The 17,133-nt window shown below is 32.8% G+C and overlaps 1 protein-coding gene across 1 annotated transcript in view; it reads right to left on the reverse strand.

Moving 5' to 3' along the window:
* ASZ1 (ankyrin repeat, SAM and basic leucine zipper domain containing 1) overlaps window positions 1–17,133 on the reverse strand; it is a 110,621-nt gene that overhangs the window by 14,551 nt on the left and 78,937 nt on the right. The window contains exons 5-10 of the mRNA XM_004455343.5: window positions 6,782–6,893; window positions 6,159–6,293; window positions 3,363–3,487; window positions 2,510–2,585; window positions 1,342–1,398; window positions 109–218 (exon numbers count right to left, since the gene is read on the reverse strand). Of these exons, the coding sequence (XP_004455400.2) occupies window positions 109–218; window positions 1,342–1,398; window positions 2,510–2,585; window positions 3,363–3,487; window positions 6,159–6,293; window positions 6,782–6,893 (615 nt within the window). The remainder of the gene's footprint in view (window positions 1–108; window positions 219–1,341; window positions 1,399–2,509; window positions 2,586–3,362; window positions 3,488–6,158; window positions 6,294–6,781; window positions 6,894–17,133) is intronic.

The raw sequence follows: 17,133 nt of genomic DNA on the forward strand, positions 1-17,133 counted from the left end.
CTGGGAAACTGATGGTAACAAGTAAAATAACTCAGACACTATCAAAATTAAAAACAAACAGTTGGTTCTAAACAATGATATTAATATAAACCAATAAATTAATTTTACCTGATTTCTAATTTTGCCACTTCAGGTAGCTCTCCAAATTTTATTTCTTCTACCTCTAATTCTTTAAGAGCAGCCAGAATTTTCTGCTGATCTCTACTGGTAATTCCATTCTAAGTAAAAATAATTTTAAATGTATTAAGATGATTATACTTGAATCACTTAATATTCAAACCATTCAAAAGAAATTTTCTACTTCATTAGCTCACACCTTGAAAAAATAACAAATATTGAAATATGTTTGGTTTGCCTGTAACTGTAATGGACAAGGTTAATTACAGTATTAAAATATTTAGATGTTGTGACTACAGCTAATTATTTATGATAAATAGTAATTGTGATGAACTAGAAAAACAAATCATTATGTTAAAAGATACATATATCTTTCAAAAACCCACAGGAAAACAGTATTTCCCTTCAAAATATTATTTAAAGTATTATCAGAGATCAGTGAAAATTAAGCCTTCTTTTCATCACTATTCTACCTTTACTATTACACTAAATATTCTATCTTAGATTTAGATAAGTAGTACACTTATTGTGAATTTTAGTGAGACAAGATTTCAAGTTTCCAATGTGTTCATACAGCAAGATTTTAACTTTTTAAGTATCCTATTTATCAAACTGTCTGTACTCCTTCCCATTGCTATTTTTGAATTGTTACTTAACACCAGACAGCAAAATAATAGGTCTTGATAGTTTTGGGACATAGCAAAAGGTAGAATTTGGAAGGTACATGTTCATATCCACATACATCAAAACCACTTCTTAATTCCAAGTTGGCTACTGTTTTACAAATGTATTTCACATTTACAAATGAAGCACCAGCTTAATTTGAGATGTCATGAGAATTTGAAGAAAGATGAAGAAAACATAACGTTAAGTCTTTAAATGTTTTTAAAGCAATTTAACGCTGTAACGGAAGAATTTAGATATGGTTATTCTTAATCAAGAACCTACCAAAAGATGAATCAGCCTGTGGCCCTACGATCATGTAATGATGGATAAAGGACATGTTAAATTTCACCAAAAATGTATAAAAGTCTAACGGCTGAAATGTAAACCATAATGTATCTAAAAATTTAAAAATTGTACAGTCTAAAATATAAACCATAATGTAAACCAAAATAAATAAATAAAAAATAAAATAATAAAAAAAATAAAATAAAACAATATAAACAGATCTGTAATTAAAATAGTATGAGAAATATGTGGAGTTTTATAATTGATACTAACCTTTGTAAACTCATCTTTTCTCATGGTCAAAAGGTGTCTTAAAGTTATATCCCTTTCCTGTAGAAAAGAAAAAAATACCACCTTTCAATCTAAATAAAATAGAGGGGGAAGCAGGCCAGGATACGTAAGTAAGTCAGTTATATGGTCCACTCTCAAACAATTTCCAATTTTCTAGAGACAATAGGATATGCAAATATAGAACTAAACTACTGAGTAGACAGTAGTGAGAATCATAATACTTTACTTAATTTTTTTAAAAAGGATAGGAGGAGCCAGTGAAGCTCAGTGATTGAATGCCAGCTTCCCACATAGAAGGTTCCGGGTTCAATCTCCAGCCCGGGTACCTCAAAAAAAAAAAAAAAAGATAAATACACATAATTTTCCTGATTCAAGGAAAATAATTGCAATTTATGTTTGTTTACATAAAAAGAAAAGAATTTCTATAAAATTTGACAGAAATTATGCTTTACGAATATTTAAAAGTTTCTAATTGTATCAAATTAAACCATAAATAAGATTTCTTTTTACTCAATATTTTTAAAATTGGAAGAAGTTTCAAGATCACACACAGTGCAGCCCAATTGTGAAATATATGAACATAAAGTGCATACTCCTGAAGAAAGATTAAATTGTGTTTTGCTGCCTCAGTATCACCATCTAGCTGATACTAGCATCTACTCAAACCTTACAATAAATGTATAAAGTACTATACAGTGCTTGGTATATGATCTAATTTAATCTTCATGACATCCCTACTATGAGTATCCTTATTAAAAAAAAGATGCTTAAGTGACATATTTTAATTAATAATTATTGGAGCCAAAATTTGATGACCACTTGCTTAGTTTAAAATCATTCTTTTTCCCTAATAACATATGCAGGAAAATCAGCAACTGCAAAAACAACCTTAGGCTTAGATGTTTTAAAGAGGAGTTCTATGAAGCAGTAGGAATGGGTAAAAATAGTTTGACATGCCCAGATTCTAATTTTATGTAAATTTACAAAAAATAAACTTAGAAATGTTTATTCGAAGCTTAAAAGGGGGTGTGTAACAAATTATAGAGAAAAGTGCAAGTAGCACGTAATCATAGGCATGCTTATTTATGTTAACTGAAAAGAAATATACATACATACATAACTCACTATAAGACAGCATAGGAAATCTTACCTTTAATAAATCTGTCATATGTTCAAGTCCAAGACCATGTAAAAATATTTCCAGATCTTCAAATGCTGCATATGAACTATGAATATTTATAGCAATGTCAACTTGAGAATAGACTATAAACGCACAAACAATAGACATATATATATTTCAGAAAGAGAATAAGAAGGAGTGAGAACGAATTCATGCAGAATTTACTTGCAAATTTACATACCAGACCTGTGAATGAGCAGGGTTTCTTGGGCCAAGATATAAATAAAGAAAATGGTGATGGTAAAATAACTAATCTTTACTAAGAATGAAAGAGTTTGCCAGTATGTATCCCTTATGAGACATCTGAAAATAAAAATCTCTTTAACTGCAATAAGTAAAAATTTATAGCAATTATAACAATATGGGTAACTAGAGAATAGTTTTGTGGTCATGCATGGAACAACTGTGTTCAGGGAAAAAAGGGTCTTTTAATCTTAGTTTATAAAATCACAAACATGCTAAAAAGAAATAGAAAGCAAGATGCAGCACAATCTGAAAATTAACATAAATATAATTTTGAACACTTAAAAGATAAATTTTAGGTGTAAATATATTTTATTTAATATAAAGTTTACATTTAAAGTCTAAAGTTATTTCCATTAGTGTTTTAGTAAGCATACATAACATTCTGTGAGGTTTTTTTATTTTAGCATTCTGGAGAAAAAAGCACTTAAAATTCTGATATTTATAAATAATGTTTGAAATGCTTACAAAAGTTTAAAATATATATTTTAAATAAGCCACCTCATTCATCACAAATCATAAAAACATGTACAATTTTTCTCATTTAATAGGTGTTATTTTGAACTAAAACATATATTACCTAAATATGTGATCTTTTTCTTTATCAGAAACTGTTGTCAAGAGTTTACAAATAGTCTCTTCTTTAGTTAATTGTTGAAGCTTTCCTTCCAATGGATTTAAAGATAAAGAAAGAAAATTGAAGATCTGAAAAAGTTAACAAGTCATTCAAATGTAGTTAACATTATTATATATCACTTCCATTTAAAAGAAATTGAATATATGATTATTTTATATCTAGAAAGGAAATTTTAACAAGGTAAGAGGGACGGTAAATATTTTCACAACTTACTGCCCTGAGAAAATTTATAAAATCAAGTAAATATTCCTTTGACCTAAAATAATAATTGGAGAAGAAAAAACTGCATCTAGTTCAAAATAGTAAAACTTAAAGGAAGACAATATTCTCAATAATATATAAAACAAAAATTAAAAATTCCATTTTGATAAGTGACTCAGAAAAATAAACTACCAAGGTAGTGCTTAAAATACATTGTTAAGTGGGAAGAAGTAGTAAGATGAGCCTCCCTGGCACCAAGGGATTACTACCAAGCACCAGCTGATGATATAACTAGAAAAAGACCTTGAATAAAAGGGTCAACTCAGACCAGCAGAATATCTGAGCCTACATGTAGTATTGGGTGTTAAAAACTGCTTTTTGACCTTGAATAAAAGGGGGAAATGGAAAGGACAAATGAGTTTATATGGCTATGAGTGTCCAAAAAAGAGTTGGGAGGTCATCAGAGGGGTCACGCTTATGCACACCTCAGCAGGGTCCCAGAGACAACCAAAGTAGATACAACCCCAGGTACTGGTTCTCCGGAAGGCTACAGAGACATACAGGTTCTATGGTCATGGCAGATGGCTCTGAAGTTAAGTGCCATGTCAGTTGGCCCTACTTTGGAGTTTGTGTTCCTGAATGTGATGGAGTTGGACTCAGATATGACCTTTCTACACATGCCTCTTCTGTCACTTTTATTGGACCTGTAGCTGGTGCTGGGGTTGGTGTATACTCAGGAGACCTGAATCTCTGGACTGTCCATGTGACAGCCAGGCCCTGAGCCTCAGCAGACTTGCAACTCCTAACCTCTGGATTATTGGACTTATCCCAGCCAGCTAAAGGGAGGTGAAGGTCAACCACCACACCAGGGAGCCAAGAGTGCCTACAACTGCAAGCAGGAGAATTGCATCCATCATCCATGTGGAATCTAAGCCCCCTCTCAATATAGAGGTGGAGTGGACATAACCATCCCAGGGTCCACAAGATAGAGGAATAGAGTATGGATTAGAGTAGACTTATTCTACTATGGAACTATTGTGATTAGTAATGGAAGAAATTGTAGCATTGATGTGGAGAAAGTGGCTGTGGTAGCTGCTGAGGGTAGGGAGAGGGAAGAAGAGATATGATGTGGGGACATTTTCAGGACTTGGAGTTGACCTGGGTGGTACTGCAGGGACAGATGCTGGACACTGTATGTTCTGCCATGGTTATATAGTGGGTCGACAGGGGAGAGTGTAAACTACAATGTCAACCATTATCCATGTGGTACAGCAGTGCTCCAAAATGTATTCACCAAATGCAATGAATGTCCCATGATGATGAAAGAGGTTGCTGATGTGAGAGGAGTAGGGTGAGGGGGGTGGGAAGTATATGGGGATCTCTTATATATTTTTTGAATGTAAAATTTAAAAAAAAATAAAGAGGAAAAAAAAAAAGATTAAAAAAACCCCACAAAACCTAACTGCTTAGGTGGTCAAGGTTCTGTCACACAAAATAAAACATAAACATAAACATGCAAAATACAAGATCAAATCTCACTCTAAGAAATAATTTATGACTTAACTTTTGATATTGAATTTATTATGTCAAATTCAGTGTGATCTAACCTGATTTTAATAATGCAGTAAACTAATGATAAATTTTATAAACTTCCAAATTTTCAAAGGTAACAAGAAAAACTATAAATTTCTTTTAGAAGTTTCACAGAACTTCAGTGATTTGCATTTACTTTAATTTTGGAAATGAAGATTTTAATTGAGAAAACAGGCATGTCGATCAGATTGCTTTACAAATTGGAGGATATTATTTTAATGTATAGCGGTATAGTCTGATGAGCATACAACGGCACTTTTTGTAATATCATAGGCTTTCAAATTCAGAAACTGTTTTAAAAATTCAAGTTTTAAGATTGCACTGTATTGATCCTTTCTTAGATTACAGACCTTTTGCCAGAAGACTTAATCTTCAGAGCAAATGTTTCTATCAATAAAGTAATATAAAGTATGACGAATATTCATTATTGACTATACAACTAAATGACAGATCATATACCCAAGTATGTTATCATTTAATCATATGCCTTATCACATATATAGAAGTAAACATTGTTTAAAGGATTTAGTTTTCAAATTGTCTAATTTCTATGAATTAAAATGACAAAACAATGCTTCAATTCATGTTCAAATTTGGACATTTTACTAGTTTCCTCAATATACCAACTAGTTTTTAAAAATCGGGACCAGTTTGAAATGTTTAAATAAATACCCTATAACAATTATATTTTGAAGGCCAGACTAAGACTTTATTATTCATTTATATACTCTTCAAATGACATTTTAGATACCTATTTAGTAAAAGGTGAATACCAAATTAAAATAAAGTTTTCATTACTGGCTGAAGAATACCTATTTAAATATTTAATAATAGCTTTACACATTATTTCACTTGTGCATTCTAAGAAAATAATATCAAATGTTCTACCAAAGACAGATAATGTAACATGCCATAGAAAATTTATTTTAATATACAGAAGGATACCTCTAGATGTTTATTTCTTTTTGCAATTTCACTGGGTGTCTTTCCATCTTTGGTTTGTAGCATTTTATCAGCTCCAAGTTCAAGTAACTTCAAAATTACATTTTTATGACCCTGACGTGCTGCCCATGTTAAAGCCTGTAAGAAGGAGAAAAAGATTGTTTAAGTAGAGAGTGTGTATGATAGACAAAAAAGTTTTCAACAGTGTTTCTAGCACAATAAAAAAGTGAACATGGTTAATTACTGGAATGATGCAATCTCTTCATTTCCCAATGTAATATAAACATATTTCCAATGTTGCAATTGCAAAGCAGCCTGCCAATATTCACTGATTTTATAAACCAAATAATGTTTAACACAAAGGACCTTATGGGGGAAAAAAACGATTTATCTACTCATTATTGAAGTGTTATCTTCTATATCCTAGGCTTTATAGTTAACAGCTTCTTTCGGAAAGGGTGAGAACTAAGGAGATTTATTCAGTTGTTTCTTTTCTTCATCAAACAACAATTCTATCACAGTCCTTTAACAGTTATTACTTTTTAAAACTCGTTTTGGGGATTAGTGCTAATAATAAGATAACATCTCTTAGAAATAAAAGGGGAAATTATAATAGTGACTCTCACAGTATAACCGTTCTCATCCTGGGTATTAACCTCTGCTCCATAAGCAACAAGGACAGCAACAACCTGAGGGTGACCAGCTCGTGCAGCATACATGACTGGAGTCATAAGTCTCCTGAGGAGGAGGAAAAAAAGAAACATTTGTGTTAATGTTGCAATAGCAACTCAATTTCATTAATTTAATTAAACACAATACCACCAATATTGCTTTGAAGCAAAGAAAAAGGAAAGCTTGCAATAAATCAGATGGTATATGGAAATCCTGTATGGCATGCTTGATTGTTTTATTAACTCACATTTCAAAAAAAAAATCAAACCTTTGAGAAAGTAAGTAAATGAGATGACACTTTTAAAGTACTGAATGCTTACACAGCACCCTCTAGTGAAGAAACACAAAAAATTTCACTAAATAAGCCAAGCATTCTAATTAGAACTTTCACTAATTTATGTATTTATCCATAAAAACATGAGTACCTACACTAAGTTTATGCCAGGAATTTAGTGATGAATTATACAAATAAGATTCTTGCTCTCACAGAATTTCCTCATGCTGAATGCTTATTACATTTAGCATCACTGAAATAAAAAAGTATATTTAAAACTTTCTCTTATTCCTTAACCTATTATATAATGACCATAGTATGGGACTGTATTAATTTTACCCTGAATTACTCTAATCAAGAAAGAGATACTCCAATATTTAACAGGTCAATATCCTCAACACGCCTCTGAGAATTTTCTGGGAGAGCATAATGATTTCTCAAACCCTCTCCTCCAGGAAGTGTGTCAACTTCTAAGCCTATTTGAAGGACACCAGAAAGATTCTACCAGTTTATCTTGGACTGAATTTATTATCTCAGTCTATTTTAAAGGAGGTCTAGAATTCTAGGCCCAATCTTCCTGAGTCGTCCTCAGTATCTGATTTATATACAAAGAACTTCAGAAAAGAACAAAGTATATATTTTCAGAATTCTGTTTTGAACTCATTAAGGAAGTTCATGTTGGCTACTCACATTACCCACACTACCTATAAATAGATAATTTCTCTTAAAGATTTATTAGCATAAGGTGTATCCTGAATCTTATAACTTCACACCAATTCTGTCAATGTCTTTAGCACAAAAAGGTTTACAAAATTTATGTTTCTTCTACTTCCAAGTATAATGAAACTTGAATGTTTGATTTGAAATTATATGTTAAGTAGCTATAAAGCATTATCTCTTTTACCTTGACTATGCTATATGTAGTAGCTTCATTAGATAATATTCACAAAGTGAAGACTGAATTTTCTGGATAACTTAAACAAATATACAAAATACATAAACAGAAAAAAATTATCTGAGTAAATCAATCATTCAAATTGTCCACTATGTCTAAATCAGAACTTTTGATTACTCCTCTTCATCCCACTCCTCCCACTGCTCTTTTGTCTAGCAGTCTATAGCCAAGTCATCAGCAGGTCCTTTGCTCTACTTTCATAATACTTTCTGAATCTGACCAGTTCTCATCACCTTATTAGCCACAACAGTCCACTCCAGTATTTCCTGTTTCTGAACTACATTATTGCAATAACCTCATTACTGCTTTTCCTGCTTCCATTCCTGGCCCCTTACAGTTTATTCTCTTTGAAAATGCCAAGTTCTTCCCTGCTCAGATATTTACAAATGCTTTTTCCTCCACCTTCTCCCAGAGCTTCATATTGCTCACTCCTTTATCTTATTCAGATCCTTATTAAAACAAGAAGATCAATAAAATTAACAAACCTCTAGTCAGACTGATCAATACAAAAAGAAGGAAGATAAAAATTATCAGTATCAGGAATAATCAGCACAATTCCTCCAGATTTTAAAAGTTTAAGGAAATCTTAGGAAGAAACACATGGCAATAAATTCAACAACTTACTCTCATCTTATTCTGTATATTTTAAAAATACTTTCTTTGGGGTGACCCTGGGGTTATACAGCCTACACTATAACCTTCTAATTTGAGAAGATATCAACCTAGCTTCAATAGCATATGCGTTCTTTGCTCCCATATCCCTGTTTCCCCTCTTTAGGTTGTTTTGTCCCACTTTACCTTTATATTATGCATGCCTAATATCAGGAAATATGCCTTTTTCTTGATTAATTGTATTCTGACTCTTACACAAACCACAGAGTACAGTTGTATATTGATGAGCAGAGTTGTATATTGGGTTTACATTTACCCTTTTAGTTATCCTCACTAATAATTTTCAATTCTTCACACTACTCCAAACCACTCTCTATTTTCCTTTCAACCTGCATAATTATTATTAAAGGGCAGGTCTCTTGTTGATGAATTCTCTCAATCTCTGTTTATCTGTAAGTATTTTAAACTCTTCCTCATATTGAAACACTCTTCATGAAAGTGAAAAGACAATTTACTCAATGGGAGAAAATATTTGGAAATCACACATACAATAAGGGTTTACTATCCAGAATGTATAAAGAAATCCTACAACTCAACAATAAAAACCCAATAAAAAAATGAGCAGAAATTTGAAGAGACACTTATCCAAAGAATACACAAATGGCTAAAAAGCACTGAAACAAGCATTGGAGAGAATGTGGAGAAACAGGAACACTCATTCATTGCTGGTGGGAATGGAAAATGGTGCAGCTGCTGTGGAAGAGTTTGGCAGTTCCTCAGAAAGGTAAGTATAGAATTACCATATGACCTTGCAATCCTGTTCCTAGGTACACACCCAAAAGAACTGAAAGTGGAGACTCAAAAAGACATTTGCACACCAATATTCATAGTGGAATTATTCACAATTGCCAAAAGATGGAAGTAACCCATGTGCCCATCAACCAATGAATGGGTACACAAAATGTGGTATATACGTACAATGTAATGTTATTAAGCCAAAAATGAATGAAGCCCTGATGCATGCAAGAAAATGGATGAACCTTGAGGACAATATGCTGAGTGAAATAGGACAGACAAAAATGACCAATATTATATGGTGTCACTGATATGAACTAATTATAATAAGCAAACTCATAGAGTTAGAATCTAGAATATAGGTTACTAGGGGATAGATTTGAGTTAAAGGAGGAGAGTTGATGCTTAATTTGTAGAGAAGTTCTATTTAGGTTGATTGTGAATGTTTGGAAATGGATGGTGGTGATGGCAACACATCATTGCAAGTATAATTAACATCACTGAATTATATAGGTGAATGCGGTTAAAAGAAGTGGAAAGTTTAGGTTATGTATGTTACTAGAATGAAAATGAAAGATAAAGCACAGGACTGTAGAACACAGTGAACCGTACTGTAGACAATGGTCTATAGTTTATAGTATAAGAATGTTCTTTCATGAATTGGAACAAATGTATGATAAACAGTGTTAATAATAATATGGTACATGGAAAGAATATATAATGTAAACTATGAATGATATTCAATAGTACTATTTTAATAAACTTTCATCAATTGTGATAAAGGTAGCTATTGTTAAAAAATGAGTACAATTACAAAAAAGTACTATCATCAAAGGTTCCACACCAATGCAAGGTATTGATGGTGGGGTGGTATATAAGGATCCTGTATTTTACGCATGATTGATCTGTAAACCTTCAACTTCTTTAATATAATACTTTTAAAAATTCAACAACTTAAAGGATATGGACACAACTTTTGAAAGATACTTACTATAAAAGCTCACTCAAGAAGAAATAAATAACCTCAATAATAGCCCTATATTAATGAAAGAATTTCAATTGGTAATTAAGAACTTTCCACAAAGAATATCAGAGTGCTTTATTGGTGAATTCTATCAAACAGTTAATAGAACCAGACACAGCAATTCCCGACAAAATTTTCCAGTTAATTAAAAAGGAGGGAATTTTTCCAAATCATTCTATGAGGCCACAGTTACTCTAATACCAAAACCAGAGACATTATGAGGAAAGAAAACTCCAGACCAAATAATTTTTTTTTAACAGACACAAAAAATTCTGAACTTTAGCAAATAGAACCCAACAATAAATAAAAATGTGACCAAGTACAGTTATCCTAGGACTGCAAGGTTGGTTTGATATTCAAAAATCAATCACTGTAAGGTACCATATTAATGACTTTTAAAAAAAGGAAAAAATGATTATCTCAATGGATGGAGAAAAATTATTTGACAAAATCCAACATCCATTTATGATAAAAACACTCAGCAATGTAGAAATAGAAGTGATCTTTCTCAACCTGATAACAGACATCTATGAAAAAACCTGCAGCTATCACCTATTTAATGATGTTAAAAGACTGAAAGCTATTAACATTAAATGATTTAAACTGAATGTTAGATCAGGAACAAAAGAGGATGTTTGTTTTCACGAGTTCTGTTCAACATTGTACTGGGAGTTTTAACCAGTGCAATAAAACAAGAAAAAAAAAGGGATCCAGATTGAAAAAGAAGCTAAACTATCTTTTTTCACAGATGGCATGATAGAAAGTCCAATGGAATCTATAAAAAGAAAAACTAGAATACAGGAATTTAGCAAAGTAGCAAGATGCAAGATCAAATATAAAAATCAAATGTATTTCTATATACTAGCACTGAACAATTTGTAATGGAAGTTAATAAGTTAATAAAATATCATTTTCAATGGTATCAAAACTATGAAAACAAGAAAAAGCTACTGTTTTTATTGAAAATGCACCCAGTATTAGCACATATACACATACACACACTTGCATACTTATATGTATCTGATCTACAGTCATCACCTCACTAGCAAGCTGGAGTCAGAAGTCTTTAGCCCAAACACAGGCCTTCAGAACTAGATTACAAGAGGAAATATGGCTTAGTGGTTAAAAAGTATGTCTTTTGGAATCAGACTCTCTGATTTAAAATCTTAGCCTGATTATTACTTACTAGCTGTGACACTAGTGAAATACTGTCCATACTTCAGTTTCCCCATATATAAATTGTACATACTTCAAGAAGTTATCTGGATTAAAAGATTTAAGGCCTAAACTTAAGGCTCAATATTATGTGCTCCCTTGACATCTGTGAAATCAGGAGGGCCTCAAATGTTTTAACTGCAAGTTCCCCTACCCCTCTTACCCTATAGATAAAGTCTACTAGTCAAACAACCCTCCTTATTATGGGGACCAGGCACAGTCTGTGCCTATCCCTGCTTCAGCTCCCTGGCACCCTATGAAATTATTCAAATAAGCCAATCACATCTTCCCTCCCAAGGGAACCAGAGGGTACTGCACCGTCTTGATAGTACAAAGCCTGCTTCCCATAGCCTCTGGTTGTCCACTCTGTTCCCAAGTGCCAGGCTCAGGTGGTATGCAGTGTCTTCCTCCTCTGGCTCTGAGTTTATGTGATTAATAACCTGCCATTGATCTCATATGTCCAGTGTTGAGGGTCCCCATATTCTATTCGACCATCTCCATATTGCGGGGTAGGGGGGATAAGAGGGGATGGGGAAGGAGCCTCTCCCTTACCAATGTAGTGAAGAGGAGGTGATTAAAACATTTGGCACATAAGTGTTCATTCTCATTCATTCATTTATTAACAAAAAAACAACAAGAAACATTGAATTCTTCAATGTGCCAAGTACTATTCTAAGTGTGAGAGGTACAGAAATATATAAAACTACTAGCTACAGGCAGCTTACATTCAGGTGAACTGCTTTTATTGCTGATTCAAATATAGAACAAATATAGATTAAAGATGGTTGAACAAGAAGATATTTTAGAGAAATGAAGTTATATGAGTTCTGTTGTAATGCTAAAGTATATCAAGAAGGCCTATAAATATTTGACAAGTTAAGATTACCAAAATTCTCGTGTCATAAAATATTCCCAGTTGAAATTATTTTTTCTAAATATAGCAGTCAGTAATACTGGCACAATTTTTCATTTCACTTATATATTACTAAGAACTCAGAATAATATTTTTTTTTCAAACTGAGTGGAACACTATCTCACTACAATGGAATTACTATGATCTAAACTCAGCAAGTCTTTCCTATTTAATTATATATTTACTTAATCCTAGATTAATTTAACTTTGTCATTTACCTAGGTAACAGTACTTTCTTTAGAACTAAGTAAAAACTTTTAAAGAGATCTTTCAGTATTTTAATATGCTTACTTCTGTAAGCAAATTATTAAAATGAATTAGATATAACAATATATAGTTTTCTATTGAAAGATTGTAAGTACCTAGGGAATTTCTTAGGGAATATATACAACTTATTTACAATTATCATTTCAACTTTCCAAACATGTAAGTGATAACTGCATAAAATTAAAAAAATCAAAAGGTCAGGACTATTTCTTTACAATTTATAAAAGTCTAGATCATATTCGTTTAATCCATATAAAACAATTTACATGTAAACACCAACTGAGAATGCAAAATCATCAAATTTTGTAACCCAGTACTGGTTGTTAACGTGGAGAAAGAAAATGAAAACATATTGCACTATGGGATACGTAGTTATCTCCTTCATTGCCTACTACAATCTTATGAAAAAATATTATTTTAATTTTAGAGATGCTCTACTAAGTTTCTCTAGGGAAAAAGAACCAACAGCAGATATCTGTAAAAAGCATGAGATTTTATAAAATTCTCTCACATGACTGTGGGGATGTATAAGTCCATCTAGATTCCTCAGGCAGGTTACAAACCAGGGGCTCCAATAAAAATCCGATAAAGGTCCTTTATGAGTTCCTGGAAGTTGTTGGTTGTCCAAAGACAAGCTGGGAAATTTTCTCTGAATGCTGAAATCACTTCCCCTTTTAAGGTATTCAACTGATTGGATAAAATGCCACTCACTGCTGATAGCAATCTCCCTGGTTGATCATAGATGTAATCAGTCACCTATGTACACTCATGATTAAAGTCCATAAATGTCCTTGTATTACAATTAACCTACTACGTGCTTAACCAAAAAACTGGGCACACTTACCTGGCAGAGTTGACACATTAGCCTAACCATCGTAAATGGGAAAACAGGTTCAGAAATAAGTAATTTACGCTGAAGAATGCACTGTTGTTACATGATCAAACTAGGATTAATTTGGCTGTTTTTCTTCCAGAAGACTCTCCCAGGACTTTATTTTTGTAACCTATCTTTGCAGATAGAAATCTGAAATTCCCTTTCTCTAAGTTTTTATGGCTTTGATCATAAACAATGAGTTAAATTTCATAAGCTCATTCAGCAATGTGGCACAATTGGGAACCTTAATAAAAGTAAGTTGGCTGTTAAAAATCAAGGAAGTGACACACTTTGACAGAGGGTATGTAGAGTAGGTGGCATGAAAGTATGAGTTAGCTTGAGCCACATTACTGAAAATTGTAAGTGAAATTTTTCAAATTTGTATTGAAACTTCTTCTGAAATTTTACTAAAAATTGAAGTTCTTCTAAATATAAATTTATCTTAGAATCTCAGAAACTAGCATAGTATAATTTCTGCCTGTAAATTCACGTGGGATTAAATGGCTTCTTACAGCTGCTTATCTCCTCATTGACAAGAAAACTACTGGACTAGTATAGTTTACTTGCTAAGAAGCTTCAGCTCACAACTACAAAATGTGTTACCAAAAAGTACACAGGTTTTTAACTTTTGAGAAAAGTTAGAATTTACTAAGTGAAACAGCAAACTCTTGCAATAGGATATAGATTACCTAGAAGAAACATTACTCAGTTTCTAAACAGTTAATAAAATGATATCATCAAAAATCCTGCATGATGATTTTGAGAGGGAAGAGAAGAACAATTCTTCCAGTGGTTTTTTTACTTGAAAGCTATAGAAACTTGTAAGATCTGCAGTTTCCCACCTATTAGGATTTAATGAAGGAGCAATCTTATAACCCTTCAGTGAAGATAAAAAAAAAACCAAAACTTTATATTAACTGGTGTACTCAAGAGACATGGTAACTATCTGTGCTACTGATACTTTTTAAAAAGAATTATTTTCCCCCGAGTTGGTTCTCATCTGTTTTCTTGTTATTTTTGCTCATTGCTAGTTGTCTATTTTTTCTTGAGGAGGCACCGGGAACCAAACCTGAGACCTCCCATGTGGGAGGCAGGTGCTCAACTACTTGAGCCACATCCACTCCCTGCTCATTTGTTTTTTTCTTGTTTGCTCATTGTTTTTGCTCGATGTCCGCTTGTTGTTTGTTTGTCTTCTTTAGGAGGCACTGGGAACTGAATCCGGGACCTCTCATGTGGGAGGCAGGTGCTCAACTGCTTGAGCCATATCTGCTCCCCTACTGATACTTTTAATTCAATATTAATTCCCATCCTGCTTATTTCCACAGATTTAAAGTAAATCATTCTTTACTTTTCATTTTCTCTTGAAACCCCTGTAAATCTGGTTCTGCCTGCTCCTTCTACCACATAACTGTTTTGGCAAAGGTCAACATGACTTAGATTTCTTTTCTTTTTCCAGCACTTGAAAACATGTCTTTCAAAGGGTTCCAACCTCAATATTCATCCCTTCTCACTATATAAACACTATGTCTAAATGACCTTTCAAGGATTTAACTACTATCAACATATACTGAGGGCTGCTAAATCTGTATATCTTGTTCAGGTTTTCATTTCTGAATTCCAAATCACCACTTCAATATTCCAACAAAACTCAAAATCAAAACAGTGAAATCTGAAGTTATCACCTTGTCTCCAACATGTACTACTCTTTTTTATTACCTATCTCAGCATCACAGTCCATGCGTTGTCCAAGTCAGAAATCTGGAATTCATTCATGACTCCTGCTTATCGTTTCATATCTAAGAACTCAGTATTCTCTTCAATTTCACTCCCTTCCTACCATTTCTATCTACTTTACTATATCCCTACTTCTTTCATATTAGCTTAGCTCCTAATTAATTCTTACATGGATTACTGCAACAGCATCTTAACTGGTCTCCTTGCCTCCAGTCTTCCCTCCACATTTGCAAATTTCACCATGTCAATTCACTGCTTAAAATTCTTTAAGGTTGGGGAGCAGATGTAGCTCAGTGGGTGAACACCTGCTTCCCATTTACGAGGCCCTAGGTTCAATTCCCTGTACATCCTTAAAAAAATTCTTCTAAGGTTATGCTTCTAAGAATCTTCATGATAAGGCTTCTGTCAACCTCTCTACAATTTTAGCATTTGATATCCTATTAGGCTTCAGGCATTTCTGCAGGTCATGAATTCCAAGTTCTTTTCCTTCTAAATGCCCCCTATTTAGAGCACTCTGACTGAATGTTGTTTCACTTTTAACTTCAACACTTACTCCTAATCTACCTCTGGAAGTTCCCTTTGGGTGCCAATATACCCCAAAATTCTTCTTTGATGTCCCACCCCATCTTAAATAGCAACCCACCTCTCCTCTATATGCTTACCTTTATCAGGTCACTGGTCATACCAAAACGCATTTATCTATTTTCTCTATTACATTAGAAGTTCCTTGACTTGTCTCTTTGCTCTCCCTCTCACCTTCAGTAACTAGTGCTCTGCTTCTATGTTTTGTGTCATGCTTATTTTAATATGCAAATTTTTCTCCTTGTCTATCATATCACATTCATGTTTTTTTGATTTTATTATTCAATACATCTACACCTTCACTCATTTTACATAAATTAGATCTGCCTAATGAGAAATAATGTATCAATTTTCCCATTATAATTGTATTTTGATTGATTTCTCCTTGAATCTTAAGATTTTGATTTATGGATTTAGTGATCATGTGGTATGGTCTAGTGTGTACAGGTTTATGCTTGATATATTTTCACTGATTTTGCTCTTTATCATAACACAAAGTTCTTCTTTATTCTTTTTACTGCATTTAATGATATCTGATATTAATATTGACAATCCTGCTTTCTTTAGGTTTCCATTTACCTGTAAAGGATCTTCTCACACCCTTTATTTTCAACTTTTCTTGTAAACAGCATTTAATTCTATTTGTTTAAGCCAATATCTAAGTCTCTTTTAGAACTGATAAATTCAGTCCATTCAGAATGTAATGACTATTTTACTTGAACATATTTCTTCTTTTCTGTTTATGCTGGTTTGGTAAAACTGCGATTCATTACATTTTCCTCACTGAAAATCTGACAACTCTGCTTCTCCTTTATTTTAAAATCCATTAACCATTATCATGTTTTCTGCTTTCTTAGTAAAACACCTATGGTTCTATTGTTTGTAAGCACAATAAGATCTATTTCCCCTAATGAGATGTATAGTTTCCTCCATCATTCTCTAATTCTCCACTACTTCTACTCTAATATTTAAGATCTTTTGAATACTTTTATTTCCCTCTCTTCTCTTAGGTGTCTCCCAACTTCCTGCAACCTATAGCACCTAGATTTTGTTGGCATAGT

Source organism: Dasypus novemcinctus, chromosome 5 (genome assembly GCF_030445035.2).
Source record: "Dasypus novemcinctus isolate mDasNov1 chromosome 5, mDasNov1.1.hap2, whole genome shotgun sequence".
Taxonomy (NCBI): Eukaryota; Metazoa; Chordata; class Mammalia; order Cingulata; family Dasypodidae; genus Dasypus; species Dasypus novemcinctus.